The sequence below is a fragment of the Leptodactylus fuscus genome, chromosome 9 (assembly GCF_031893055.1).
Source record: "Leptodactylus fuscus isolate aLepFus1 chromosome 9, aLepFus1.hap2, whole genome shotgun sequence".
NCBI lineage: Eukaryota > Metazoa > Chordata > Amphibia > Anura > Leptodactylidae > Leptodactylus > Leptodactylus fuscus.
The window spans coordinates 20,490,834-20,518,700 of NC_134273.1; the positions used below are offsets into that span (position 1 = coordinate 20,490,834).

The 27,867-nt window shown below is 44.2% G+C and overlaps 1 protein-coding gene across 1 annotated transcript; it reads left to right on the forward strand.

The window, feature by feature from the left end:
• The first annotated feature begins 448 nt into the window (after positions 1 to 448).
• Positions 449 to 26,681, forward strand: USP33 (ubiquitin specific peptidase 33). Its single transcript, XM_075287106.1, has 24 exons — positions 449 to 550; positions 8,033 to 8,136; positions 9,708 to 9,761; positions 9,838 to 9,900; positions 12,314 to 12,451; positions 12,558 to 12,660; positions 14,620 to 14,689; positions 15,234 to 15,347; positions 15,604 to 15,682; positions 16,329 to 16,737; positions 16,818 to 16,946; positions 17,025 to 17,137; positions 17,867 to 18,039; positions 18,129 to 18,199; positions 18,424 to 18,457; positions 18,764 to 18,809; positions 18,924 to 19,104; positions 19,414 to 19,540; positions 20,092 to 20,261; positions 20,786 to 20,867; positions 21,942 to 22,050; positions 23,349 to 23,451; positions 23,849 to 23,917; positions 24,936 to 26,681. Exons 2-24 carry the CDS (start codon positions 8,056 to 8,058, stop codon positions 25,091 to 25,093), a joined length of 2,676 nt encoding a protein of 891 aa, XP_075143207.1. The 5' UTR covers positions 449 to 550; positions 8,033 to 8,055; the 3' UTR covers positions 25,094 to 26,681.
• Positions 26,682 to 27,867: the final 1,186 nt, after the last annotated feature.

The following is a 27,867-nucleotide window of genomic DNA, read 5'->3' on the forward strand; positions in this document are numbered from 1 at the left end:
ACACTGGACACTTAGTCATTTTTTTTGGATAGGCCAGACTGGTGGGGGCCTGCGGCACCCTCCAATGAATAGGTCATCAATGATGTAGTCCCGGAGACAAAGTGACCTATAGCATTTGATGTGTTGTGTTGCAATCTCAAATGTGTATGCAATATAGTACTTATCCTCATCAGGGTGCGGCAAGGGCGACAAAGTGAATTTGGCCGCGACCCCTGTCATGCAACCATAGATCACAATTATATTTATTTATATAGATTAGTGGCTCTTCAGCTATTGCACAATGATTAATATGTCCATGCTGGGAGTTGTAGTTGTGCAGCCTCTGGTGACACCTCCAATGACCCTGAATCACAGTGGCTGCTCCTATAGCTAATGATGACTGGAGTCCTGCCCAGTGCGCTGCAGCGCCGCAGCTGGCCGCCAGGTGGCGCTGTGTCTCGGCCCAGCCCCGGAAGCCGCAGCAAAGACAGTGAAAAAAGGAGAGACTCCGGGAGGGGAAACTGAGGCTCGGGCCCGGGGGCCACACACATAGGAGACAGGCCCTGGCCAGGTGAGTGCTGGGGTGGGGGGAGATAAGGGGTGATAGGTAAGTGGAGGAGGCGGTACAGATAGTCTTATACCACGTATATATATCACACGCCCACATATAGCTGGAGGTGATAGAGCACAATCCTGCCGTGCATATAGATAGAACATATGTACAGCTGCTATATACCAGGTATATACTGGATAGATTGGAATCCTGCTATGTATACAGGTACAGTATAGTGTGTCATATACCGTGCATTCATATACTGTATGGTTTGCCATGCAGGTACAGTATATGCAGAGGTGGCTATATACAGGTATAGTATATCTAATATACCGTGCACCTGGCATATGCCATATCCAGTATATGCATTGTGTCGATTGCAATCCAGCTGTGCATGCAGGTCTCATGTTATATGTTACAGTGCACACTGGCATATCCATATTCAACATTTGCAGAACTGGGTATATTGTGTGCTATATACTGTACATTGAGTGTGCTTGTGTCTATATATATTATATAGGAAACCTAAATCCCCTACCGCACGCCGCCTGTCCATGTGTATTGCATATCTGTGCGACATACAGAGCATCCTTATACCACCATGGACAGGGGTTACAACATGCTGACTGTTAAATATGGTGGTAAGGAGTGTAGGTGTCTAATATGATATATAATGTCTGCATTAGTTGTGTGATAATCCACTACATAGTCTTATACCTTTACACATAGATTGGCCGCTTTAGTAGAGACCCCCACCCTTTAATTTTTGCAGCTTCCCTGTATGCACATTAGATGTGACCCCAAGTGCAGCACAGAATCAGCAGAACCAATTTTTTGTGGGTCAGTTTTGTTGTCACAATTTTGTGTGCCTTCAGATGGCGCCTGGTTATTGGTACTAGACTAGCCGGGATTACTATTTTGCACCTTTGTCAGGTTTTCTGGTGTAACAATGTGGAGAGTACACAGAGAATGGTGTGAACGAGGAATAGGTGATCCCGTGGACATAAACGGCTAATGGAACATGTCAGAGGAAAATGTCAAAAACTTTTGCACAAAAATGTGCCTTTTTTTTCCCCCTGTTTTGTACTACCCTTGTGACGTGGGCCGAGCCACCAGTCCTGGCAGATTTATGGTCTGTTACACCAGTTTACAGATTTCACTGCAGGCCTAGGGCCCGGTGGAGTGTGCACCTGATTTCTGAGGAGGTATACCCTCGGAATATGAAGACTGGTGTGGAAAATAAATCCTAAATTTGCCGCTCCACTATCCAGCACTGTATATAGTATAGGACGGTAGGCCACAGAAGGGACTCCTATCAGATCACTATGATGTAAGGAGTCCTGGATCAGTCTGGGAAATGCTGGCGATATAATGCAGATTTGCATGCAAAGGAGTGCAAGACCTTGGATTACTGAGCAGTGGAAACACATGGCCTGGTTAGAGGAATCCAGATTTCTGCGGGGCCATGATGAATCCACAAACCCTTCAGTCAGGTGTTGATGGTTCACGCTGGTGTTGGTGGAGTAATGGCGTTTAGTAGAATATTTTCCAGGTGTGGATGGCACGTCAGTGGTGTTACCCTGACTCATTGCTCACATATACGTAGATATCTGTATATGTATGTAGTTGCTCAGTCTTACACATATTGCATAGACCATGTTGTAAGTCAGAAATGAGACTAGTCATCTGACAATGTTCCCTAACTACATCACGCATGACATTTTCCCGAATATCCAAATAATTATGCTGAACATTTTTGTAATACTCAATTAACCTATCTAACTTCCTTTTATTAGAAAACAGGCAGTTCCCATTAGCAATGCTCTAACGAAGCATTCTCAGAGAGACACTGTCTGTATAGCTGTACTCAATGCAGCATTTGTTAGAGGGATGGTCACTACAAATGGCTGTATCTCTGGTTTTATACAACCTACGACAATGGTTTTGGTATCCATTAAAGCATCTCAGCCCACGGGCTAGGTATAGTAAAAGGAAAAAAAATATCCCTAGTTAAAACCTAGTCAAAAATGTGCTGTCTGTACATACTGACAATACATATGTCATGCACACGGCTGTATGTCAGGCAGAGTCGCTCCTGATGCTACGTTCCATTGATTATAGATCAGATCCCATTCAGCACCTTGGCTAGGGAACAGATGGCACTTGGATGTCACCTGAGTCCTTTCCACTATGGAATTTGTCCCCCCTCCCCCAGCACGCACTCTCAGTCGTGTGCATGTAGCTTTAGGCTGAAGCTCCTCATTGCAAAAAAAAGCTGCGTTTTACCTTATCTGCAAAGTGGATGGGACGCTGACTAATCCCATCCACACATTGGGAAAAAAAAATCTGCAGCCGGAAAAGCTGTGTGTTTTTGAATATTGCAAGATGTCAATTATATCTACAGAAATGCTGGTGTCTTCTGTATAGTTTCGGCCATAAATTTCGATGCATTTCTGTTTTTTTGCAGCGTGAGGTGGCAGAAGGTTTATACAGGGAATTTTACAGCCTGTTTTCTATTAAAAGGAGGTTATATTGTTGAGTATTTTTATAATTAACCCAACACAATAGCAGCCACAATCACACCTGCGTTCAGGTTTCCATTCTTTGGGTCCTCTTGGGGACCCCAAAAAACTGAAGCACAGTTTGTCTTAAAAGTGGTTACCCCGGACACTATGGACTTTAATGTGGAGTACCAGGTTTGTAGGACTTTTCTTTCCGCATTTTTCAAGCGGAATGAGGGACAGTATCCCCGAACGGAAATCGATCCAACCTAGCTATACCCTTTAAGGATGAGTTCAGATTGAGTTTCTTGGTCTGGAATTTGAGGAAGAGGCCGCCTCAGATTCTGGACCAAAAAACTGGTAGCTGTGACTGGATGCCGTTGCAGTTCACCCGCATCCATTTGTGACACTCTGCTCCGGATTAGGCCCAAATGAATGGACCTAGTGCGGAGTGTCTTCATGCCGACGTCCTCAGATGAACCAGCCGCTCCGCCTGAAGAATGAGCATGTCGCTTTTTTTTTCTGGGACCCGGAACAGGCCGCTCGCGGAAAAATGAAATGACTCGCTCCCGTTGGCCCGTTTTTTTTGGCCAGGATTTTGAGGCGGATTTTGCCCCAAAATCCTGACCAAAAGCCTTCCATGGGAGGTTTTTATTTATTTTTTTTTTTTTAAAGCGAGTTCTGTTCATCTGAACATGGACCGTGGTACTGATACCCGGACCAAACTTGTCTGACTAAATTGACCCCCTACTATGTTGTGTGGGTTTTTTTTTTTTTTAACTCCAATGTCCTACTTCATAAAAAATTGAAAGGCCTCATTGATTCTTAATTTCTGCAGTAAATAGCCTTTCCCTATGTAATATGTTACTGGGTGGCACCTATGTGATAGACGTATAAGGCTCTAGTATTGTCTGCAGCTCGGGCCTTTGTGGTAAGACGGTAATGACTTGTTATTTCTTTTCTCGTGTGCTGTAGCCGCTTACACTACATATGTCAGACACTATGGAGATCGATACGTTATCTCGTTCTGATGGGCCTCTGTGCCCTATACATTATTTATTACACCTTGGTCAGCTGCCAGCTAGGTGCTGACGGAGTATATACGACCGTCCTGTGGTCAGCAGCTTCCAATCCCTCCAAATACTCACAGGCTTCAGCCAGGTTATGTTCTGTGTATATTTATTTATATTGTGCGTGTGTATATATATGTATGTGTGTGTGTGTGTGTATATATATATATATATATATATATATATATATATATATATATTAATATTATAAATGTGAAAGTTTGGAGAGCGGGTAGGGAAAAAAGTGGGGTCCAGGGGTGAGAGGAGAGGAAGTGGGCTGGTGGGGGGCCATGGGTGTACTGCTGTTGGACAGGCCCGCTGCGCCCGCAAGGCAGAGGCGGGGGGGCCGGGGCAGCACTGCAGGTGCGGCACGCAAGGGGTGAGGGGGCTGCGGATGAAGTCGCGGGTATAGCTAATATATAGTATGTGTGTGGGGGCAATTGTCCCCTCATGTGAATATTTCAGTATTACATGCATTGTTAAAGAAGACCTTTCACCATTTCTGCCACCTCCAGTTCTTACCATCAGTTAATAGTCGCTGCTCCGCTGATTCCAGCACAGTTGGAATAAGCAGAATCCATGCTGTTAGTTTTGGTCCCCGATATACTATTTAGTCTCTGTATGTCAGGAGAGCGGGGTCAGGCAGGAGCAGACAAGGGGTAGGATTCTGATCTCTGACACTGGCTGCCTCTGATTGGAGCTCTGAAGCACGCCCCATGCCTTACACTGCCCACCTGACACTACAGAGCTTTAAAGGGGTTGTCCCATCACAAGGATCCTATCTATACTGCTTGTTAATGTGGATGTAAGATTTTTCCTAAATACACTGCTTCAGCAAAACTGCTTTGTTTGTCCACTATCCTACTTTATTCAATTCAGTGTTGACACAGCCCTTGTCTTATTTGCTCAAAAGTCAAGTGATGTATCTGCTGCTCTCAGGGGAAGGGAGGAGGGGCTAAGTGCAGGGAGAGCCTGTGTATCTAGCTATTCCTGTGTCTGCACCACGTGACCTAGGTCCTGCTATCGGATAGGGGAGAGGAGCTGCTTTCATTTCTGAACGTCTTCTGTTCTCCCAGTTATCAGGCTAGCTAATTCAATTGTGTTCATTATGGCAGAGACAGGCAGTCTCTGTATGTAACACAGAATGGAGTTGCTCCTGCCTGTACTTCATAGTCCAATATTGTGCATATAGTGTTTAAGGACCTTTGATGACATCACAGGCCCTTCAGCCACCCCATAGGATCACGCCATGCGGTGGGCGGAGCTAAACGGCAGGTTACATGTGAAACCCCGCCCACCAAATGATGCAAGAAACCAGGAAGAAAGAAGATTTTACAGCAGTGAAGACTGGTGAGTATGCGACGTGGGAATACCCCTTTAATAGCAAATCAGGGACCAAAACTAACTGTGCTTGTTGCTTGGGAATGGTGGGGGCTAGAGAGAAAATTCCAACTATGTTGGTATCGGTGGAGCACTGAGTGTTAAGAGTTGCTAAGAAGTAGAATTGGTGGAGGTGGTAGACCCCATTGACTGTAATTGGGTCATCGGGTGTCTGTCATTTTTAAGCTGAAATCGGCAGACGAACTCAAACTCCGACACAGATGTGAAGCTAGCCTTAGACCCCTTGCAGATGACGTGGCCATGATCAGTATGCTATCTATGTATTTCACAGATTGCACACTTACCCATTCATTTCTATGGGCCCATACACCTGACCATGAATTACACGGTCACTTGTCCGGGCCACAAAATATAGAACAGGTCCCATTCCTGTCCTATTTTGCAGCCCATGCTTCCGTGGCCAGTGCACGGGCGGCACACAAGTGACATCCATGGTCTGCAACCGGCCTTAGGGTGCATTCACACTACGGAACGCCAGCGTGTATCAGAGCCGTACACGCCGGCGTTACAGCAGGGCTGCCGGACACTTCCCATTCATTTCTATGGGAGCCGGCATGCGAGCGCTCCCCATAGAAATGAATGGAAAAAAGCAGTCCATTCATTTCTATGGGGAGCGCTCGCATGCCGGCTCCCATAGAAATGAATGGGAAGTGTCCGGCAGCCCTGCTGTAACGCCGGCGTATACGGCCGTGATACACGCTGGCGTTCCGTAGTGTGAATGCACCCTTAATAGGAGGATGTTTACAGCTTCTTTCTGACCATGGCTGTCCACCGTTTATGAAGTAGTCAGGCTATGGAAAAAATGGAGTCTGGGTCGGTGCTTTGGGCTACTGATTCCACAGCCCTAGGAAGTAAAGAAGTTGCCCATGGCAGGCAGTCAAATCCTACCCCTCAATTTTAGAAAAAGTTGATTGTGTCCTAAAAGTGGGGTGAGGTGAAAAGTAGGGTCTGTTTCTCTAAAAGAGACTTTGGGTGTAATGCGGACAGGGTTAGATGTTAGTTATGACCTAGGTCAGTGGTTGTTGTCCTTTGCAAGCGAAGTAACCCCTAATGAGAAAATGTCCCAACCGAGGACCCCAAACTTATGTAGTGTCCCCAAATTTAGTACAATGGCCCTAACACTCAGATAAATGGCCCCAAACGTAATGTAATGAACCCCATAGTACCACCCACATATAATAAAGATCCCCTCACACTCGGTGATGTTTAAGGAGTTCTGTATACTACCATTATGGGTATGGGGGTGTACTTATGGGAATAGCGGGATGTACCCCTGGGGGCACAAGTAACACAGATTGAGAACGACTGCCCTATATGATTCCACCTCTTACAAGCACCGCTGCCTGCTCTATTACTTATTCATTGTATATCATTTACTGAGCAGCCAACACATCCGCACTGTGATTTGCCATTATTGCTAAAGTAGTCAGACGTGACAGCCGCAACGTTACAAAACTAATATGTGAGACTTGCAATGAGCAAAAAAACCTTACACAATAGGCCGTATGTACAGTAGGGTCATTATTTTTCCCCAGTAAATCTTCAGTACAATCCAGCCACAGTCCTATTTTACCATATAGCTATATTCCACCACCAAATAACAATGCTGGAGCATTTTCTTACACCTCAGCATTCTGCTGTACCTCTGTTATTCCTCCTGGAAATATAAATAGCTACGTAGCGATGCCGTCTGTTCAGTGCTGTGAGCATCACACTGCAAGGAGAAGCGGTCACCTCCAGTTATCAGCATTTGCAAGAGGACGGCACAATGCAGAATTTTAGGGAAAAGATGTCAGAAGCGTTGATAGGACTTATTTAAAGGGGTTGTATAGGGATGAGCTGCCGGTTTGTTTGTTTTTTGTTGTTTTTTAGAACAGCGCCCCACCTGGCCATGGGTTGTTTCTGGTATTGCAACTCTGCTCCACTGAAGTGAATGCTGAGTTGCAGTACCAGACACAACCTATGGTCAGGTGGGCGCTGTTTCTGGGAGGAAGTAGGCTTGGTTTTTCTTGTCCTGGTTATATCACAGGGTGACAACCAATGTGTGTGTGTGTAAAATATATATTTATTGCATGGGAGTTTACCGATATTAATGAACGGCTAAGCTGGAGATATAGGACCGCGACATGTGGCACTACACAACAAGGCGTTCCTTATTCTGGAAAAGCTGGGTTCTACATGTTGTTCTAGAGGTTATGTAGCCCCTTGAACCATTGTATTTCGAAGCAAGGGCTTCTGTCGGGTTTGTGGATATATTAAGGACTGCAGTGCACCAGCGCAACAACTGGGACTGACACAGCGCCAGTCCGGCTATGGTGACCCATCCGACAGCTTACCCGAGATGTTTTGGCTGTGGTCTCTACCCTAGAATTGCTATAATGTATATATCAGCCTAACTGTTGGTAACGTGTCGGAAATCTTGTTCTTACTCATATCTTGTCCCATTACTATGTGGGTCTGCGCCTGGTTTTAGCAAGACGACATTGCTTTTTTTTTTTTTACTACAGTGTGTTTTTATTTTTTTGCAGAACAAGAGTTTGTGAACTTTAAAATGTCCTCCTTGGCATGTGACTGCCCCCATCTAGAGTCTGTGGGTGAGGTGACCAAAGAAGAGCTCATTCAGAAATCTCACGTAAGTAGTCTTTTGGGGGAGAATGTGCAAAATCGAACATAGAGAAATCTATATATATGGCAAATGTTCTCCAATCGCCATGTAGGGCAGTAGAATAGAGTGGTTCTCCCTGGTGACTTCCTACGGGGCAGAATGGGCACACAGCTGATGACTGGGGCTACTATGTGGGCACGGGGTGGTGATCACTATTGGAATGTGATCTATGGATAGGCTTCATGCAAAAACTACTGCATGGCCACGGGTTTGTTTTTTTTTTTGTTTTTGTTTTTTTTAATTTTAATTCCTGTACGCACAGTGGGGCTACTATTTCGACACTGGATTCTGCTCCAAATACTTGCCTTTTATATTGGCGCTAGTTAGGACTGTATTCCATGTACTGTATTGGGTGCTAGGCGAAGTTTAGTGCTTTATTATATTGGGCCTGGCTGGGGCCGTTAGGCATGGATATGGCTATAACCTATGTAGTCTTTGTAGCTACTGCACAGGCCATTTTGTAACCTAAGCAAGGTTCCTGATAACTAGCGAATGCAAGCCACATCCAGGTATATAGTAATACGTAGCATTTGGGTCTAGCACAGTAAGGGTTATTGTCTGTACCCTTATTCAGGGTAGTTAAATGGTAAGATAAGGATTCCTGGTGGTCTAGGGCAGTGAAATGGTTAATACTAAGAATTAACAGTGAAAGGGTTAATTTTGCTAACATGATATCCAGAGTGTTGCACACTAGAGATGAGCGAGTAGTATTCGATCGAATACCTTCCCGCCATAGGTATTCATGTAAGTGGCTGAATACCAAGGGGTTAAGCGCATCGAATATTCAATGTGCTTAACCCCTTGGTGTTCGGCCGCTTACACGCATACCTATACTACTCGCTCATCTCTATTGCACACCTGGCATGGTCCTGGCTGTAATTGGAGGCAGGGCCGTGATGGTTAATTTTTCCTATTTCCTCCCTGCACTGATCATGGAGAGGGTTGTGCAGCTGTAACTGTGTGACTGCACAGTTCTCTTTATGATCACGCTCAGTATCTACACCATAGATAATCTATTCTTATACATTACTGAAGTCTCAGCAGGACTTTTGTAGCATCTTTACTGTATTACAGCCTGCTGCTTTCCATCCTGGCTCCCATCCCTGGGTTAGATTTATTCAGGCCCACGGTTGGTGACAATTTTAAGTTGCAAGACTGTTTGCTATAGAGGTACCACTAGCCGGTTCTGCCTGATATATCTGTGGCCTTTACCCTGCGCGCTCAGTGAATACCTTTTAGCTGCCACATTACAAAGTTCAGCAGTCTGTAGCATCCGAGCTTTCCCACAAGTGCCCATTTCCAGCAGCGTAAGCAACTTCCTGCCTTGTTTTTTTGCATAGAAACCTTTATTCAGTCCCACATCAATGTTTAATATTAATATTTCTGTGCTTAACTGGAAATGGCAGAACGTGCAGTTCTGAAGCTCAATGGCTTCTGAGGGCTGGGTTATGTTTAGACCCAGGGATCCTTAGTGCTGTGAGGGTGAAGTTTCAGGGATTTCCTTCTATAATGACCTGCTCCCTTCTTATCCTATGCAGGGCAGCTGCCAAGACTGCAAAGTCAAGGGACCAAATCTTTGGGCTTGTTTAGAGGTAAGACCAATTCTTCGGATGTTCTTTTGCCGGTCTTTTTGCTGCAGTCTTGTAACTCTCATTCTCTTTTGCATAGAATGGCTGTTCCTATATTGGCTGCGGAGAGTCGCACGTGGACCATAGCACTACTCATTCTCAGGTCAGTCTTGCTGAATGTGTGTTTGCAGTACAGATGTACTCTACTTGGCAGGGTGCCCTTGTAGCTTTTGGAAGGAATCCTACAGATAAAGCAGAAAGCGGGTCCCAGGATTCATCATTGCAATGCATCATGACAGGTCTGGCACAGTATACACGGTGGAGCGGATTGCTTTTGCATAATAATCTGCTGGCCGTGCGGTATAATCTACGTGCACACTGCAGCTGCAGGGCTGACTGTTGGCAGGGTGCAGGAAGTGGTGCTGACAGTTGTAGTGTAGGCAGCCATTGGCACCGTTACATGGGCACACGCTGCACATCCACCTACAGGAGTTTTTCCTATGCATTTGCTTGTTTCATTTTCTAGTAATGCAGCTCACTCCAATTCATATATATATATATATATATATATATATATATATATAGGGAGTCCCGCCAACAATGCTAATCCCCCTAACCTGTGGACAGGGGACAAGTGCTGGATTGCCGGGGGTCCCATATTTATCTGCTTCAATGTCTGCTGATACTACTGAATGTAGCCAAGTACATTATTCATTTATCTTTTGCAGTCCCAATGAATTGAATGGAGCTGTACCATTCAAATGGGGAGGGGGTAGACGTTCCATATTCTGGTTATTGGGGTGATCCCATCAGTAGGCCCTAAGACTAAGCCTCTTTGAGCTGCAGCACCTGGCTCCGTCACTACTGCCTGCATGCTGCTGTGTTGGGGCGTGACGGTGCCAAAGCCATCAATGGGGTTGCCTGGAGTCACCAGTCAGTCTTGTTAGATGTATAAGGTATGCCAGAACTGTGTAAGTGAGTCTTAAGAGCTGCCGCACAGTTGGATGCACTCTGCTTTTCTCTGGAGAGACTTGGCCGGCCCTGCAGTCTTACATTAATATAACAGGCCCCCGTGATAAGTCATACATTAACGGGGGGGGGGGGGCAGTCATCCTTTCAATCGTGTTGAGATCCGCCCCTATAAATTCGGTGTACAAATCCATTATGTCGACAGTTTGCATTTCCATCAGGTTTTGTCTCTATTAGTTTTGTGTTAGGGCTACTTGCCAAGTCTGGCTGTGACTCCGATCACGGGGTCCCCCTGTAACTCCTACACCAATAAATGGAGCGTTGTGACCCTGGGGGTGACGGTGACTTCTAGGTACTCTTAGTGTCAGTGTGCAACTTCATTCACTTACATTGACGAAAGACTCGCAGAGTGACAGTGATCTTGGGTCACACAGTCACGACGGGGCTATGTAGTCCTAGCCTTACGTGCCATGAAAGCAGATTAGGCAGAAAACTGACCATGTACAATATCTCCGTGCCGCAGTTCGGAATCCAGAATGCTTTTATCCAGAAACCATACAATGTCTAGGTTTTGGATATTGTTCTCCTCTATGTTTTGCTCTTGTTTATACTGCTTTATATACAGATAGCCGGAGTTCTGCTTAAACATTGATAGGCTATAATGGCTATTAGTATATCAGAAGCCGGATTATAGGGAACCGCCTGTTATATTGTATTGTAAATTTTCCAACCCCACTATGGAATAAATACTGGCTATGGATAAATGTTAGTTTTCTGCATTGAGACAATAGATAGCAGACAAGGGTACATAGCCTTTTGCTCTACTGGATCCTCTATAAGCCACCGGCCATTATCTTTCCACATCTTCCTAGAACTAGTTGCTATTCTCTGTATACTCGTACCTGTAAATGAGGAAGCTGATGCTTGCAGTATTGGCTCTGTAAACAGAAGAGTACAAGGCGTACAGGTCGGGCAGCGTGCCACCGTCCCCTGTCGTCTGGTGAAACGTGCTGATATTTTTCCAGTGCTGTGTGCATGTGGTGATGCAATCCGCTCTCTGGGCCTTAGCTGGGTGCGAGGAGTTACGAAAGAGGAACAGTTTGTGTGACAGATTTTTGCCTTGCGTTCTTGTCATACTGATACAGCTATTGCTCTTTGATTCAGCTCAATCTGTGTGTTTGGATTCAGTATATTCCTTAAATCCGACATCTGATAATCCAGCAAAATAATAAGTAGTTTCATAAGACCAAACCTGAGAGAACCAATAATCCCAGCAGACCTCTGATGTATTACGGTGTCTGGCGCAGTTCCCTTGATGCCGAGTTATTGGAATTTTACTGTTTGTATGCTCCATGTGTTCTTGTGTAATACAACCCCATCCCAAAAATAAATTGGAGCAGGAAAAATTTTGTTTTAAAAGGGTATTTCCATCTATGAGTAAGCTGCAGGTCCCACCGCTAGGATCCACACTTATATCCAGTATATGGGTCCCGCAACTTCTCTGCAAACAGTGCCACTCTTGTCCTTTGGCTATATATGGTATTGCAGTTTTCAACGGAATGGTTTAGTTTCTGAGTAATCTGACATTTTGCGTTGCCTTCTTGTAGGACACCAAACATTGCCTCACTGTGAACCTCACCACGCTGCGAGTCTGGTGCTACACCTGCAGTAAAGAAGTATTCCTGGATCGGAAGCTAAGCGCTCAGTCACCTAACGCCAAATCTCAGGATAATAACCCTGCGCAGGTATTACTGTCTGATGGTCAAGTGATTGCCTGCAGAAGCTCTAGATCTGAATGACTCTTTTACCAGACCCTAAATAATAAAAATATCCTTTATAACCCCCCAAAAGGAATCCAGGATGACTTCAAATCTGACATTAAAAACGCCCCCCGCGGTGATCTATGAGAACCTGGACGTTGAACTGGAAGAAGAAGACGAACTAAAGACAAGAGGTGACTTTACTTAAGATGTTAGCCTTACCACAATCCGTATTTCCAAATATGAAGCCATTGTTATTCTGTGGAGCCAAATCCATATGTTAGGGAGCAGTGACAATAGTTTTTTTTCTCCGCCACCAACTACAGTTCTTACATCTGTTAATAGCCACCGCTCTAGTGAAACATGAACAGTTGGCATTCTCTTTCTCTAGCCCCTGCTACATCTGAGCAGTCAGTGCTGTTAGTTTTGGTGCCTGATATACTACTTAAATACCCTGGTAGTGTCAGGCAGAATCGGACAAGGGGGTGTGATGGCAAGCACTGGCCAATCAGAGGCAGCCAGTGTCAGAGCTCAGAATTCCCCTGACACCGCCCTCCTGACAGTACAGAGCCTAAATAGCATAACAGGCACCAAAACTAACAGCATTGATTGCTCAGAAATGGTGGGGGCCAGAGAAAACATTCCAACCGTGCTGGAATCGGTGGAGCAGCAGCATTTAAATTATGTAAAAAGGTGGTGAAAAGTAATCTTTAGGCTGAGGCCCCACGTTGCGGAAATGCAGCTTCCTTAGTTGCAGATTTTGTTGAGTTTTATGAGCCAAATCTAGGAGTGTCTACAAAAGGAATGGAAAATATATAGAAAGCTTTTATACTTTTACCTTCTGCTGAATACACTCCTCAAAAAACCGCAGCAAAATCTGCAACAAAAAAGCTGCATTTCTGCAATGTTGGGCCGTAAACACAGTGCTAAAGTGCTGCGGTAAGAACCGCTGCGTGAACGCATTGCAGTTCTTCCCGCAGCGCTTTGAAGAGAAAGTTCAAAGTTTTCCTCTGCGGACTTTTCCTTACCATTATATCTACGGAAAAGCCGCTGGCGTTTCCGTTTATATAATTGACATGCTGCGATTTCCAAAACTGCAACACGCTGCGATTTCTTCCGCAAAGTGGGGATGGAATTCGCATGAATCCCATCCACTCTGCAGATACTGTATAACGCTGCGATTATTCCCGCAGTGTCTCCACCGCGGGTAAATCGCAGCGTTTCTGACCCGTGGGGCCCGATGCCTCAAAGGGGTATTCTGAACTGAAGTGTTTTACCCAATACCTTTTTTTTTTTTTTTTTTTTTTTTTTTTTTTTTTTTTTTTTAAACCTGTCTCGCTCATTGTTTACAGCTGGTTGCTTAGGTCAGAGTCCTGCTCACTGGGCAGTATGATGACTTCTGGCTCTCTATTGAGCCCTGATCAGGAAGTAGAGGGGAGAGGAGACCGGTGGGCAGCCGAAATCCTGAGATAAGAAATCTAGACACTAGGGCATTACCACTTACCTCGTTTGCATATAGACAAAAGCATATATTTTGACAACAGAGGTGCCGATTTACAAGGGGAAAGCCATTTTATGCAAGGCATCCTATCCTATCTGCAGGGCTGAGTTCTGGTGATGGACTCCTCTTTAAGCCGACCATATGTTTCGATCCAGGGGTAGGCAATTCCAGATGTAGAGGAACTGCAACTTTTAGCATACATACTTGTTTTGTTGTTCTTGGAACTCCCATAGAAGTAAATGAAGTATGCTAGGAGATTTAGTTTCACAACGGCTTGAGCAACGAAGGTTGCTGACTCCCGCTTTTAGGTGTGTTGGCGTCATAGACTGATTTTAGTGGGACTTGCCAACTATCTGATATATGTGAGTTCCTCTTGACAGCAGATGTCTCGGATGATAAGGATTCAACTGCACAATCCTCTTGTTCTCAAAGACCGTATTAATAACTCCGGCCGCTCTATTCCGTTGTGTCATATCAAGCTTTGGCTTATCAGTCCTTGTTTAATGAAAAATCTCTCCGGTGCGTTTTTAGTTTTCTGGGCCATTGTAGTAAAAAGTCCCTTTGTGCTCCTCCATGTTATGGCATTTCTATTAATAAGCGCTGGTGCCTGTCGTTTTATCGATCCTCTGACTGAATTATTCATGCCGTCTAGGTCTCACCGGACTGAAGAACATTGGAAACACTTGTTATATGAATGCCGCCTTGCAGGCTCTGTCCAACTGGTAAGTGTGCCAATATATAGGATTTAAGAGGTTTTATTTTTCATATATGTTGATACAGAGGGAATACATCTATCTATCTATATATCCACACACACTTCTGACCACGTGCATTGTAAAACTGGGAAATGTGTGGTCACCTGAGGCCACCTACCACTTTTTTGCAGGGCCCCATGTATTGTAAATGAAGCTAGTAGGATGACTTCAACACTGCCATCCTCCAATGACCTTACTTGAATTCTAGACATATTTTGCAAAGCCAACCATGGCGACTTTTACTAACATTTATTACCACAACCGTCATGCAAACTTATTTCCCTATGCAGAAAACAAAACCCTAGGGAATCATTTGCAAAGTGCGCTTCACCCCTCCACTACCAAAACATTGAGGCCATGTAACCACAAGTGGACATAGAGCCCTTACATTATCATTTGTACCCACCATTTCCTTGTATACACTTCCATTTTATTTTATTTTTTTTATTTTTTTTGCAAAATTTCCAAATTGTGCAAATCTTGCAGCTTTTGACTGTCTTAATTTTTACAGTCCTCCTCTCACACACTTCTTCCTGGACTGCGGTGGGCTGGCACGTACGGACAAGAAGCCCGCTCTCTGTAAAAGCTACCAGAAGCTGATGTCCGAAATCTGGCACAAGAACCGGTAGGCCCAGTTCTCTACTAAATGTCTTCACCGTGACACAAGACTAATACACTCCCCAGCAGGAGCCTCGTATATGCTAACCCTTAATGTTTCACTTTTTGGGACTACTTGATATTGACTATAACCCCATTTAATGAAGTTGTTGTTCCCTGTCCAATTGAATTACTCAAAAATCTGAACTGTTCTCTAATTTATGTGGTTAATAATCTAACCGTACCTTCTCCTGGTCTTTTGTACTTCTCCCTGTTCTCCCCAGGCCTGGTTCTGTCATACCTACTAATCTGTTCCAAGGCATAAAAACAGTAAACCCAACTTTTCGTGGCTATTCCCAACAGGTAAGAGTCCTCTGGTGATGGCATCTCCGGAGAGGAGTGCATGTGATCTGTAACATTCAGGTGGCAAGGTCCTAGGAGACGATCTAGTGTCACTGTACTATATCTGACTTGTACAGAAAATTGATGCTTCGCTTTATGTGATTATACCCTTGTCTTGTAAATGGCTATTTAGCAGGCAAATATTATTAGCTGCTAGTGGTTTCTTAAAGTTCGTCTTACCCGTATCCATCTAGTAGGGGGCGATCCTTACTTGTTATGAAGGTTCCTTGACAAAAAAAGCTGATCCTGCTGGGATTGCAACGATGAGCTGTAATGTTTAGAGAAACCTGGTGGTGTGTTCTGTTTCCCTACAGCGCCCCAACAGGGGAATTTAATCATTACACCGTGCCCATTCCAAGTCAATGGGTTGTGTGTGTAACGCAGGACTGGTCCTCCAGGAAGAGAGACACTCTTTGTAATGACTCCTCTCTGGCCAATAGAACTGGACAGCCCTTCTGTTGTCTTAGACTTCCCTAATAATGTGTGAATAAGTGATTTTTAATGCCACAATTTTCTCTGAATTCAAGGGGACGATACTATGGGGAAAAAAATTAGCACATGCCCACTGTGATTAAAACCAAAGAAATCACTTTACTTAACTTTGTAGGATGCCCAAGAGTTCCTGCGCTGTCTGATGGATATATTGCATGAAGAACTCAAGGAGCAGGTGTTTGAGGCAGAAGAGGATCCTCAGCCCGGTATCTTGGAGGAGATCATGGAAGAGGACAAGAACCAGTCGGACAATGACTTTCAGTCCTGCGAGTCCGGCTCCAGCAGTGATCACACTGAAAATGAAAGTCGAAAGCTGTCTGAGGAACTTTCAGAGTCTGCCATGTTAATCCAGGAGGACCAAAAGGAGCAGGAACCTGTAAAATCCTGGCAGAAAGAGAAGAAGAACTCCAACCACTTAAACCAGAACAACTCCCTGCAAGATCTGGAGAAGAACCTGGAGAGCCTGGTGGATGACAACTCCTCTCAAGGAACGGTCAAGGTCCAGATTCAGAGTAGAATATCAGGTAAGTGATGGGCAGTGGGTTAGTACCGCAGCCCAAAACTGTAATGTGTACAACTAAGCATGAAGCATCTTGTATTGTAGACTACGCCACAGAAGTCATCATGAATGACCTGTCTGCTTCTCAAACACCCTTACTCGGTGAAGGCTCACCTCCTCACTTGTCGAGCAGCCCCCCAAAATCTGGATCCCTTTGGACAAGCCATAAAAAAGGTATCTGTAGTTCTATGCACTAGCCGTGCTGAGATTCTTGAAGATGTACAAGTGACTGCAGCATGTTCTTCCTTACAGCTCCTACAGTTTGCCTTCCTAAGAAGAAGAGGCAGAAGAAGTATCGCAGTGTCATATCGGATGTTTTTGATGGTACCATTGTGAGCTCGGTGCAGTGTCTGACGTGTGATAGGGTGAGTTCAACTTGTGTACAAGAACGGTCAGAGATTTCCTGCATTATAACACATCATATCACATACAAGAGTAATAGATGTAACCCATCTCCGTACTCATCACAGAACCAAACTAAAGGGGGTTTTCATGATGACCTTTGCCCCCATTCATAGGATGAGGAATAATAGTCTCATCATTGGGGGTCTGACCACAGGGATCATGAGAATGGGGATCCGAAAGTGCTCCAAATGCACAATGTGAATGAAGGGGTGGAGTGCATGCTCGGCCACTGTTCCATTCACTTGTATGCAAAGTCTGTGAATGAATGAAGCGATGGCTGATGTTCAACTACAAAGGTGCACGCATAATCACAGTAGTGGGACCCTCTGTGCTGTGGATAGGAGATGCTTGTCATTAAATGGGTTGTCCAGGATATACAATTTTCTGCAAGGAGGCAGGGGAAACGGAAAAATTTAAAAATAAAATACCTGTCCTGGTCCTCTGATGGGCCCCGCTGCCTCTATCCAGTCCAACAGCACCCTGGTGCTTCTTCTGCCGCAAGTTCTTGTCTCACGTGACCACTAAGGCCAATTGCTGACCTAAGCAACGGAATTGGGTGAGATGTCCTTTCTCTAGGCCACTGATTGGCCTCAGTTGGTCACGTGCAGTGGGGACTTCATCAAGGACAAGACCTGTGAGCAGCAGGACTTAATTGTTTTTATTTATTTTTATACTGTTTCAATTTTCAGATCTCTGTAACACTGGAAACATTTCAGGACCTTTCCCTCCCAATCCCAGGGAAGGAAGATCTGGCAAAGTTGCACTCCTCGAGCCATCAGACTTCTTTAGTTAAGGCGGGCTCTTGTGGGGAGGCGTATGCACCACAAGGATGGATTGCTTTCTTCCTGGAATACTTTAAGAGGTATGGATTGTAATTGTAGTTGTCTTTGTAGGAATTCCACCTTGTATTTGTGTCCTATCTTACCTCCATTGTTCTTGTTTTTCTCTTAGCTGGTTTTGGGGTCCCACGGTCACACTTCAAGATTGCCTTGCAGCTTTCTTTGCCAGGGATGAACTTAAAGGTGAGTTATCTTGTTCTATTTCACCTGTTTTCAGTACTGTGCACCTGTATTACTGGTATAGAAGGGTTTGTATTAGTGTATTAGCGATTAGTTTATTGGTGAGCTGGTCATGGTGCTTTTTTATTCTTGCAGTTTCACTGTAGTAAAAGATCAGAATAAAATGCCAATGTCCTAAATATATAAAGGATATTATTCTAGTGTCTAAATGAATTTATTTTGTGCAGGTGACAACATGTACAGCTGTGAGAAATGCAAAAAGTAAGTAGCATTTTGTCTGATTTCCCTCTCTTACATGTACCCATAACGGCTACCCTATATTCCTATGACTATGAATATCAGCGCCCTGAGAGATTCTTGAAACTGGGTGCCCCTGGGGTTTAAAACTGCTATGAAAACTATAAATTGCTATCGCTGTGATCGTGCCCACCCAAAGAATATAAGGGACATGTGATCGGGGAAAAAATTTAGTCCGACGTCTGATTAGTTACATTGTCACTTATTTTAGCCATGAATTGGTTTCGATAGTCCTAGAAATCATTGGCAATTTCGTTTCCATTTTTCCAGGTTAAGAAATGGCGTCAAGTTTTGCAAAGTGCAGAAATTTCCTGAGGTGAGATCTTTGGTCCTGGCTGTTCCTTGAGGTTTTTACCTGCTGTTGTCCAGCATGGATCTACCTCCTTATTGTTGCAGGTTGCTAGATAGAACTGTGATCTGTCTCTTGTAGATACTGAGCATACACCTGAAGAGGTTCAGACATGAGCTCATGTTCTCCACGAAAATCGGGACCCATGTATCTTTCCCGTTGGAAGGTCTGGACTTACAACCGTTCCTTGCAAAGGACAGCCCCAGCCAGATTGTTACCTATGACCTTTTGTCTGTCATCTGCCACCACGGCACCGCCAGCAGTAAGTACCTGTGCTACATCTCTGAGGGCTATGCTACGGTCATTATCTAGCTCTCTGCAAGTAATCTGATCCCGTTACATCCTGTATTATACTCCAGAGCTGCACTCACTATTCTGCTGGTACAGTCACTGTGTATATACATTACATTACTTATCCTGTATTATACTCCAGAGCTGCACTCACTATTCTGCTGGTGCAGTCACTGTGCACTTATTACTAATACAGTCCGGTTCGCTCTGGGGTGCACCATTTATTTGTTCTATGTAATGCTATGCGCTTTTGGTTAACCATTAACCACTGAACTTCCAGGCGGACACTATATTGCCTATTGTCGCAACAACCTGAACAATCTCTGGTATGAATTTGACGACCAAAGCGTCACGGAAGTGTCTGAGGCCACTGTGCAGAACGCTGAGGCTTATGTGCTCTTCTACAGGTAATCTGCTCTCTTGTGTTACAGCGTTTCTGTAATTGCCTCTGTAAAAATACATATTTTATGATTTCGTTGTTTCACTCGCTTTAAATATTTGCCTTATTGTTTGCTTTGGCTGAGCTGACAGTATTATAGTAATGGATTGGCAGGCCGAGCTTCCTCATTATGCCTGCCAGGGAAATTAGCTAAGTGAACTCATTAGTTTGTATGGGGAACATTGGGCACTGGGGATGAATGGCAAACCTATAGGAGTCCGGAATGAAAGACATGACAAGCTGTGGTGCAGGTTCAGTGTTGAAAGCAATTCCATAATGAAAATGCCTGCTTTTTACTGCAAATGGCGCCTCCTTTTGTTCACAGGTTGTGTCTGGTATTGCAGCTCAGTACTGGATCGGAGCAGAGCTGCAATAACAGATCATATGGATAGAATATTACAGTTCTGGGATAAAGTACCAAAGTCTACCCACTAGACAGGGCACAGAGTTAATCCCTTATAATATTATAACAGATGCCTTTTATTTTATTTGTTTTTTTTTTCCTTTGTTTTCACCCAGAAAGTCAAGTGAAGATGCTCAGAAGGAGAGGAGACGAGTGACAAGCCTTCTGAACCTGACAGAGCCCAGCCTCCTGCAGTTCTACGTCTCTCGTCAGTGGCTCAATAAGTTCAAGACGTTTGCAGAACCGGGGCCCATATCGAATAATGACTTCCTCTGCGTACATGGCGGTACGGTCAAAAGAATATTTCGACACTTGGAATATTGTTTAGTCAGATCCTGTGTTGGGTGGGAATCTGCATGGCATTCTGTACTGAAATGAATATGAATCCTCTCATCGCTGCCGCAGTTTGGCGCCCCCACTTGAATGAAGAAGCCCTGCGCGTCGGTATACGGATCCATTCTTTTGCATGGATGACCACATAATACATGGTAGCATCAATTCCAAAACAGCAGCAGTCTTCACCAATTCACTATAACTGGCCAAAATGGGACACCTCCTGCAATACCTTTCAGATACCCAATAGGGGACAATTTTTGGCACATTTTCTCCAAGGTGGTGTTACGCATTTGGGGCCAAGCTGCCATATCCACAGTAGGGAATTTACATGGTTTTAAGTTGCAAGTACACGTTCAGTATGGCTATTCATGTGCGTGGGGTTACTCCAGCTTGTTCACATGTGTGACAGTGCCTGATCCTTGTGGATTTTAATTGACTCCCATTTAACGTGTGCACCTCTTGTCTGTTTTCCAGGTGTTCCACCACGTAAGGCTGGCCTGATTGAAGACCTGGTTGTGATGCTCCCACAGAATATATGGGATTATTTATATGGCAGGTGTGTGTTGTCTCCACCATCTATAACTATTTTCTTGATGCCTTTTGAAGAATTACCCAGTTGGAAGTTGGATATTCCTTCCAAGCCTCCCAAAATATACATGCATGCTAGGTGGACCGCACATGTTTTCGGTGGTCATTAGTCATTACCCAGCATCTCTGGGGGCAGCTTATCTACTGTAAGCAAATGATTGTGGAGTGTTAAAATCCAACTTTTTTTCTTTTTTTTTTAAAATACTTCTTTCTTCCTGACCTTTGCTGTTGGGGGAGAGATATGGCGCCCCTGTTGACATTATACAATAATTGGCTGCAGTAAATTTTACATTTCTGTCTGAGGCTGTGGATCTGTTCAACAAGGAGCAGGCTGTCCCCCCTCTAGTATCCATTACTACAACTACTACTGGTTTCTGCACATGTTGTTCTGCCAGGAGTAACTGTAAAATAGCAAAGAAATACCTGAAAAAAAAATCAAAGTGACCATAATATAAGAGAGCCAGGAACTCTGACTGCAAATACAGGGCATGATACATCTAAACAGATCAATGACACAAAAGGAGAAATCTGAGCACAATAAGAAAAGATACTTAGTGTCTCTAATGTCTCATCACCTGGGCTGTGAGGAACACCCCCCCCCCCTTCCATTCAATAGCCAAGAGTACTGTTGGGAAAAGGGGGGGGGGGGTTCCTCACTGCCTAGCAATGATGCCATAAGACCCGCCCTTCTGACAGTGAAGGGATATAGGTGCTGTAACTAAACTAACACCCAGGCATGTACCATCAAAGCTGTCAGCTTTCAAGTGTAATATAATACCGGGGTTCTTGGAGGACATGAAAGGTCCTCTTTAAGGCAGTTGTCTTCTAGCAGCATCTTGTGTCATCACTAGCAATGCTCCTCAGTTCTGAAACTATTTAAAAGGAACAAAAAACAGAAAATTTGCAAGAAAAAAAAGAGAACTAATATCCCAGCACTTCCTCCTTCCTTTTGCGTCAGTGCCACAATCTTGGTTACACAGATCTTATGTCTATCATATGAATGTTTGTATAATCTAATATTCACCCCTGTCTGACACTATAGATTTGGAGGGGGCCCGGCTGTCAACCACCTTTATGTATGTCATACATGTCAAACTGAACTGGAAAAGATTGAGAAAAGGCGGAAAATGGAACTGGAGACATTTATTCGGGTAAATAGGATTGTTTTTTGTTCTCCCTAGTTTACTGATGAATGTTTCAGTTTAGGTGAAGAAAAACAGATGGGATGTCAGATGTGTGTGAATGGCTAGGTCAGGAGGAAATGGAAAGAGAACTGAATTTACAATATGAGGTTCTGCTAGTTGAAGTAAGGTGGGCCTTTTTTTTTTTTTTTCTCCCCCCCTTCCCCCCCCATATGTTTTTTTTGGTTATTTTTAGCCTGGGTTCACACTACCGTTATTAATGTCTGTTGCTGTCTTCCATTATAGGATGACAGCAACGGACATTAAACTGTTGTGGAAAACAGACACAGGCTGAGTCCATTCCCATTGACTCCAATGTAAACCAAACCAATGGGGGGTTTTGTGTTATATATTAGACATTATGCCCCCTCATAATAGACCTTTGGGGGGAAGCGGGACTTTTTAACTATAGATACATATAAAAAAAAAAAAAAAAAAAAATTCAGATTTTCTCCTGTAATGGCGGCTGATATATTAGGCCCCGTTACATGAGGAATGCAGACCCGAAGCTCATGTAGTTCCCGGCCTTTAGCAGTTATGTGACTGTGGAGCTGGAAGTGGAGCTCGGATCCCATAATTGTGTACGCAGCGATCAGTAAGGGACAGCGGGATAAATCGTCCCTGCCCTCCCAATAGTAGGTCCAGTTGTAGTAAGAACTGGATCGGTTAGGAGCGGACCACCTAGACGTACAAAATAGATGGGATGTCGGGAAGCGGTTAAATAACTAGAGGGGGGATAACATGAGGATAAATTGCTGTATTATACCGGGGGTTGCAGGGGCTGTAGAGGAGCACATGACAATAAGTGTGTGATTGGTAAGAGTGGGCTGGTAATGGGAAGAAAAGTTCATTTGTCTTCCCCAAGGCTTGATGGGACACTATACAGGAGGAGATCTGACAGTAACAGGCTGTCTTCCTGCTGTCACTTGCAGCTGGATCTTGTCTTGTAAAACAAGAGGACAGCTGCTGCAGGTTCACCCAGTATTAGTCTATGGCTGTCGTCCACACACAATCTGGATTCTCTCCCTGCAAGAGTTTAGATCTCTCAATACTCCGCTCAAGCAGGCTGATGTACGGTTTCTCATATGCAATGAACCATTGGCGAGTGTTTTACGCTCCCTTATTAAAGCCGGCGGTAATTGCATTTCTATAATGTCAGCGCCATCACCTCCTGCTGTAATTCCTCTTCTGACAATTTAGCGAGCTCCTTAATGGACGGTCTATGGCCTCGGTAATCTGCTAAGAGCCTAATCTCTGTGTTTCCACAGCTAAATAAAGCTTTCCAAGAAGAAGACTCTCTGGCTGTTATATACTGCATCAGCATGCACTGGTTCCGGGAGTGGGAAGGATTTGTAAAGGGCAAGGACGTTGGTAAGTGTCATTCTCATGTTCTGTAGAAGAAGAGATAAGCGGCATGTTTTACTATGATCTCACAGGTCATTTACAGACGCGCGCGCACACATACACGTGCAGTTATTTGTTACATGTGTTTTTACATGGACATTGTATTAAGAGGCAACACAGTGGCTCAGTGGTTAGCACTGGAGCCTTGCAGCACAGGAGTCCTGGGTTGGAATCCCACCAGGAACAACGTCTGCAAGGACTTTGTATTGCAGAACCGGTTGTAATAGTAGTAGATGTTATTGGGATGTAGCGCCCTACAAGGGAAATAAATATGTAGATATTTAGATGTCAGACTAGCACAGTGTGATATATTGGTATAGATAAGAAATGTTTCCTGAATCCTACATTGTATGTTTTTGTGCAGATCCTCCCGGTGCAATTGATAATTCAAAAATAGCAGTCACTAAGTGCGGGCATATAACTCTCAAGCAAGGTGAGTGTCTCCTAACATTATTATTATTATTATTATTATTATTATTATTATTTATTTTCTTGCATATGTCACTGGGGACACAGCACCTTGGGTTTAGACCCGGCCACTAGGAGGCGGACACGAGGAAAACGAGGGTTGTCGTCTCCGCCTACACAGTCTATATCCCCCTAGAGCCTACTAAAGCCTGTAGGGGGTGCTTTGGAGCCTGTTGTATACTGTTAGTCTTCTCTTTATAATTAGTATGGAAATATATAAGCTGCTGTAATCTCCCTTAGAGGTGGATGTAGACTGAGAAAATATTTAAAGAGGACCTGTCACCGCCTCCAACAAGTCCAGCTCTTTACATCAACTAATAAGCTGCTGTGATTCTGGCGCATTTGGAATTTTCTCTCTAGCCCCCACCGTTCCTGAGCAATCAGTGCCGTTAGTTTTGGTGCCTGATATGCTGTTTAGTCTTTGTACTGTCCAGAGGGCAGTGTCAGGCAGGAGCAGACAAGGGTGTGACTCTTTGGTCTGACACTGGCTGCCTGCCTGTCACACCAATCACGCCCCCTGCCTGCTCCTGCCTGACACTGACCTCCTTGACAGTACAGAGACTAAATTGCACATCAGGCACCAAAACTACGTGCTATTACTATTCAGGAACGGTTGGGGCTACACACTTCCAACTGTGCTGGAATCAGTAGCTCAGTGCCTATTAAAAGATGCTAGGAACTTCTATTGGTGGTGAAAGGTCTTTAATTGGGTGGGCCCACGTTAACAATCTATTACTCATATAGTGGACTCCTCCTCTTTAGTCAGATGTTTGTATGGAGGCATAAGGGGTCATTTTACTATGTTTGGACATGTCACTTATTGTTGCAGGTCCTACCCATGGTTTGCAACTTTGCAATTGTGCTGTAGCAAAAACAGTGTTTCAGGTTTTTGGTTTTTTTATGCGTCTAGTTCCCTTTAACAATGATCCCATAGACACCAGTTGAAATCCTTTTTCTCTCTTGTCTCACTTTTTGACCTACAGGAGCAGATTCTGGGCAAATATCAGAAGAAACCTGGAATTTCCTCCATTCCATCTATGGTGGTGGTCCTGAGATTACTCTAAGACAAACTGTCCCGGTCACCGAATCTGAAGCCGGGCAGTCGGAAGAGAAGATCGATGTAGAGACACGGAATGTATAATCTGATTTACTGACACCTAGGGTTCTCATCGGAGTCACTAATATATTTTTTTTGTTTCTTGGCACTTTTTCCTGCATTCCTTCAGTTCTTCTCTACACTTATTATTATTTTGGCCGTGATTTAAGCGTCCTATTTATGTTTTGTAAGAGAGTGACAGGTAAACCCTAAAGTTTTTGGGTTTTATTTTTTATTTTTTTTCTCCAGACCTATATATTAATTTTTTTTTTATTTTTTATTTTTTTTTTTTTAAATTTTCCTTTTAATCCTGCCGACTTGTAAATAGTAACCAAAACCGAATCTGTCTGTGGCTGCGGGGAGCCGCAGAGGCCGTGCATGTAATTGATTCCGCAATGCCTTGTGCTCTATTCATTGGATTATATGAGCGTGCCCCCTACCCCTATCCCCATGTTGTCAGGACCTAACCTCCTAGTCAACCGGGAACGTTGTGTATGCGTGCGTATAAGACAGAACTTGGGGACCCCCATATTTTAACTTTTTTTATTTTTCTTAAGTTATTATTTAAGTCACTGCACATTTTCTTAGGATTGACTGTGCAAATAAGAAAAGCACCTTTTTTCAATTCAATACAAGTAAAATCTATGCCTCGTCCTTCCCCCTTTCCCCTATAAAATAGTATTTTTCTATATAGTTACGAATTTATTCCAGGATCGGTGATTGTGCTTATTTGTCGGATATTTGGGGGTGTCCTAGGAGCCCATAAAAATAAGGAGCAAATGAAGGAATGGCCAATTTCCTGGTGGCTTTTATTTTTTGATTTTGTATGTTGTTGTGCCTGGCATGCCCTGAGGTAAGAGAAGGAAGAAAACGGTTTTATTTTGATATTGATCTTAGTAGAAGCGTCGTCCGTATATTTATAAGATTACGTTTATTTTTACTGGTTTTACAATGACGCTCTCCAATTGTAGGGATCTTCTTAAGCCCACAAGGTGCACAGGTTCAGGAAAGTGTGAGGTGCCCATAAGGGACTCCCCCCTTGTATAGAGGTCCCATCCCCTTACCCCTTTAAGTGGACCAGCATAGACAGCACAGCGGAACCAGTCTGAAGTTTACCCGAAAGCACAACTGATCGTTTATGGTCGCAAAAAATCCACTTTGTACAGAGGTTGGTGAATGTCGCTGTTATAGAGTAGTTTGCACTTGTCTAGTTTTAGCACTTAGAGTAATATATTTTGCCCGGATCTCTAGTAAAGTTAGTGGAGAATTCTTTACCCCGTAGTGGAAAGCAGCGCATTTGTTGCTAACATTTTATTTGGCGTTCAATGGCATGCACCCCCTTCCCCTATGGCTTCTGTATGTTTTATTCTAGGTCAAGGCTGTCTGGGAATTCCATAAACATTTCAGGAATATAGGAGAAATAGGTCCTAGCATTGTGTACTGTTGTTCTACTCGTTGCTGGAAATTCGGCCAATATTGGGTTGGAAGGAGGTGGTCAGGACGGCGTGAGGCTGGAACGTCGGCTAGCCATCGTTTTAAGAGAACCTGTCCATTTCCCTGCCCTAAAGAGGCCCCGTCATGTGCAGCGGTAACTTAGATCTGATGAACCCTAAGGCTGCTTTCACACGGAGTAACACTCTGCTCTTTCTGACACGTAAACACGTGTGAGTGACGCGCTTCAAAACAGATCCCATTGACTTCAATGGGTGCCGTCTTGTGCGTGCTACACATTGAAATCAATGGGAGGCTTTATAACCCATTGATTTCAATGTGTAGTGCGCACGTAAGACGGCACCCATGGAAGTCAATGGGATCTGTTTTGAAGCGCCTCACTCTGACACGTTTACGTGTCAGAATGAGCAAAGCGTTACTCCATGTGAAAGCAGCCTAAGTGGTCATGGGGGTGGAACCTGCCACTGGTAATCCCATCCTGGGAGGTGCCCAACTGTGTGATGTTACGTTACCGCTACTTGTTGCACCTTCTGTCTATGCTGGACACTTCGGCATACACAGCTGCCTTGCCATGATGCAGGCATAATGACTTGGTAGTATATTTGGCGGCTCACTGGCTGATATCACATAGCTATTGGGACCTGTCAATCACACCGTCCAGGATGCGACTAGAAGAAGCAGGTACCGCTTAAAGGGATCACTATTTATAAGGGTCCCCCCCAGTTAGGTGACCACAGGGTGCACAGCTTCTAGAACCCCTATCAGTTTTTAGGAGAAACGGGCAGCAAGGCTTCGGTTTTATTGCAGTACCGTAAGAGGGTAAATCAGGTGTCACAATTTTGTAGTAAATACGAGAGCCATGCGCTTTGTACCCTTCTTCCTCACTGAGGGCCCTGAATGGGGTAGTTCTTAGGATTCCTGAATATAACCCCACCATGCACAGCTAAATTCTTACCCAAAATATGACCTTGTCTATGGCCTTCTCTCTTAAAGAGCATCGATCACCTTTCTGTTGTATTGTGGAAAGAACTTTTTTAAAAAATAAAAACTTTATAACTTGCATTGGTACAACTACTAAGGATAAACTTTTTGTATATTTGTATAGAAGATCGGGTATCTTAGACACAAGATCCGGACGCGGCAGCCTTTGTTCCCTATTATCTACACTCATAAAGGGCTGAAAAAAAAAATGAGTTTCCCTTACTTTGTCTGGACTGCCGGGGAGTTCACTAGAGAGGAAGCTTTGGGCTGGGAAAGTGCTGCTACCACCGGTCCTGACCGGCATTAATGTATTCAAAATGGCGGCACCCAGTCGGTGCTGATGTATATTATAATGTGGAGCATTAGGCTGCTGTATGTCCAACGAA

Bases quoted from the DNA above. Each gene is read 5' to 3' on its own strand.
- USP33 (XM_075287106.1), top strand. From the start codon at position 8,056: ATGTCCTCCTTGGCATGTGACTGCCCCCATCTAGAGTCTGTGGGTGAG. The intron at 18,200-18,423 runs GTGAGTTATCTT...TATTTTGTGCAG, and splicing joins TGCCAGGGATGAACTTAAAG to GTGACAACATGTACAGCTGT. The intron at 22,051-23,348 runs GTAAATAGGATT...GTGTTTCCACAG, and splicing joins AACTGGAGACATTTATTCGG to CTAAATAAAGCTTTCCAAGA.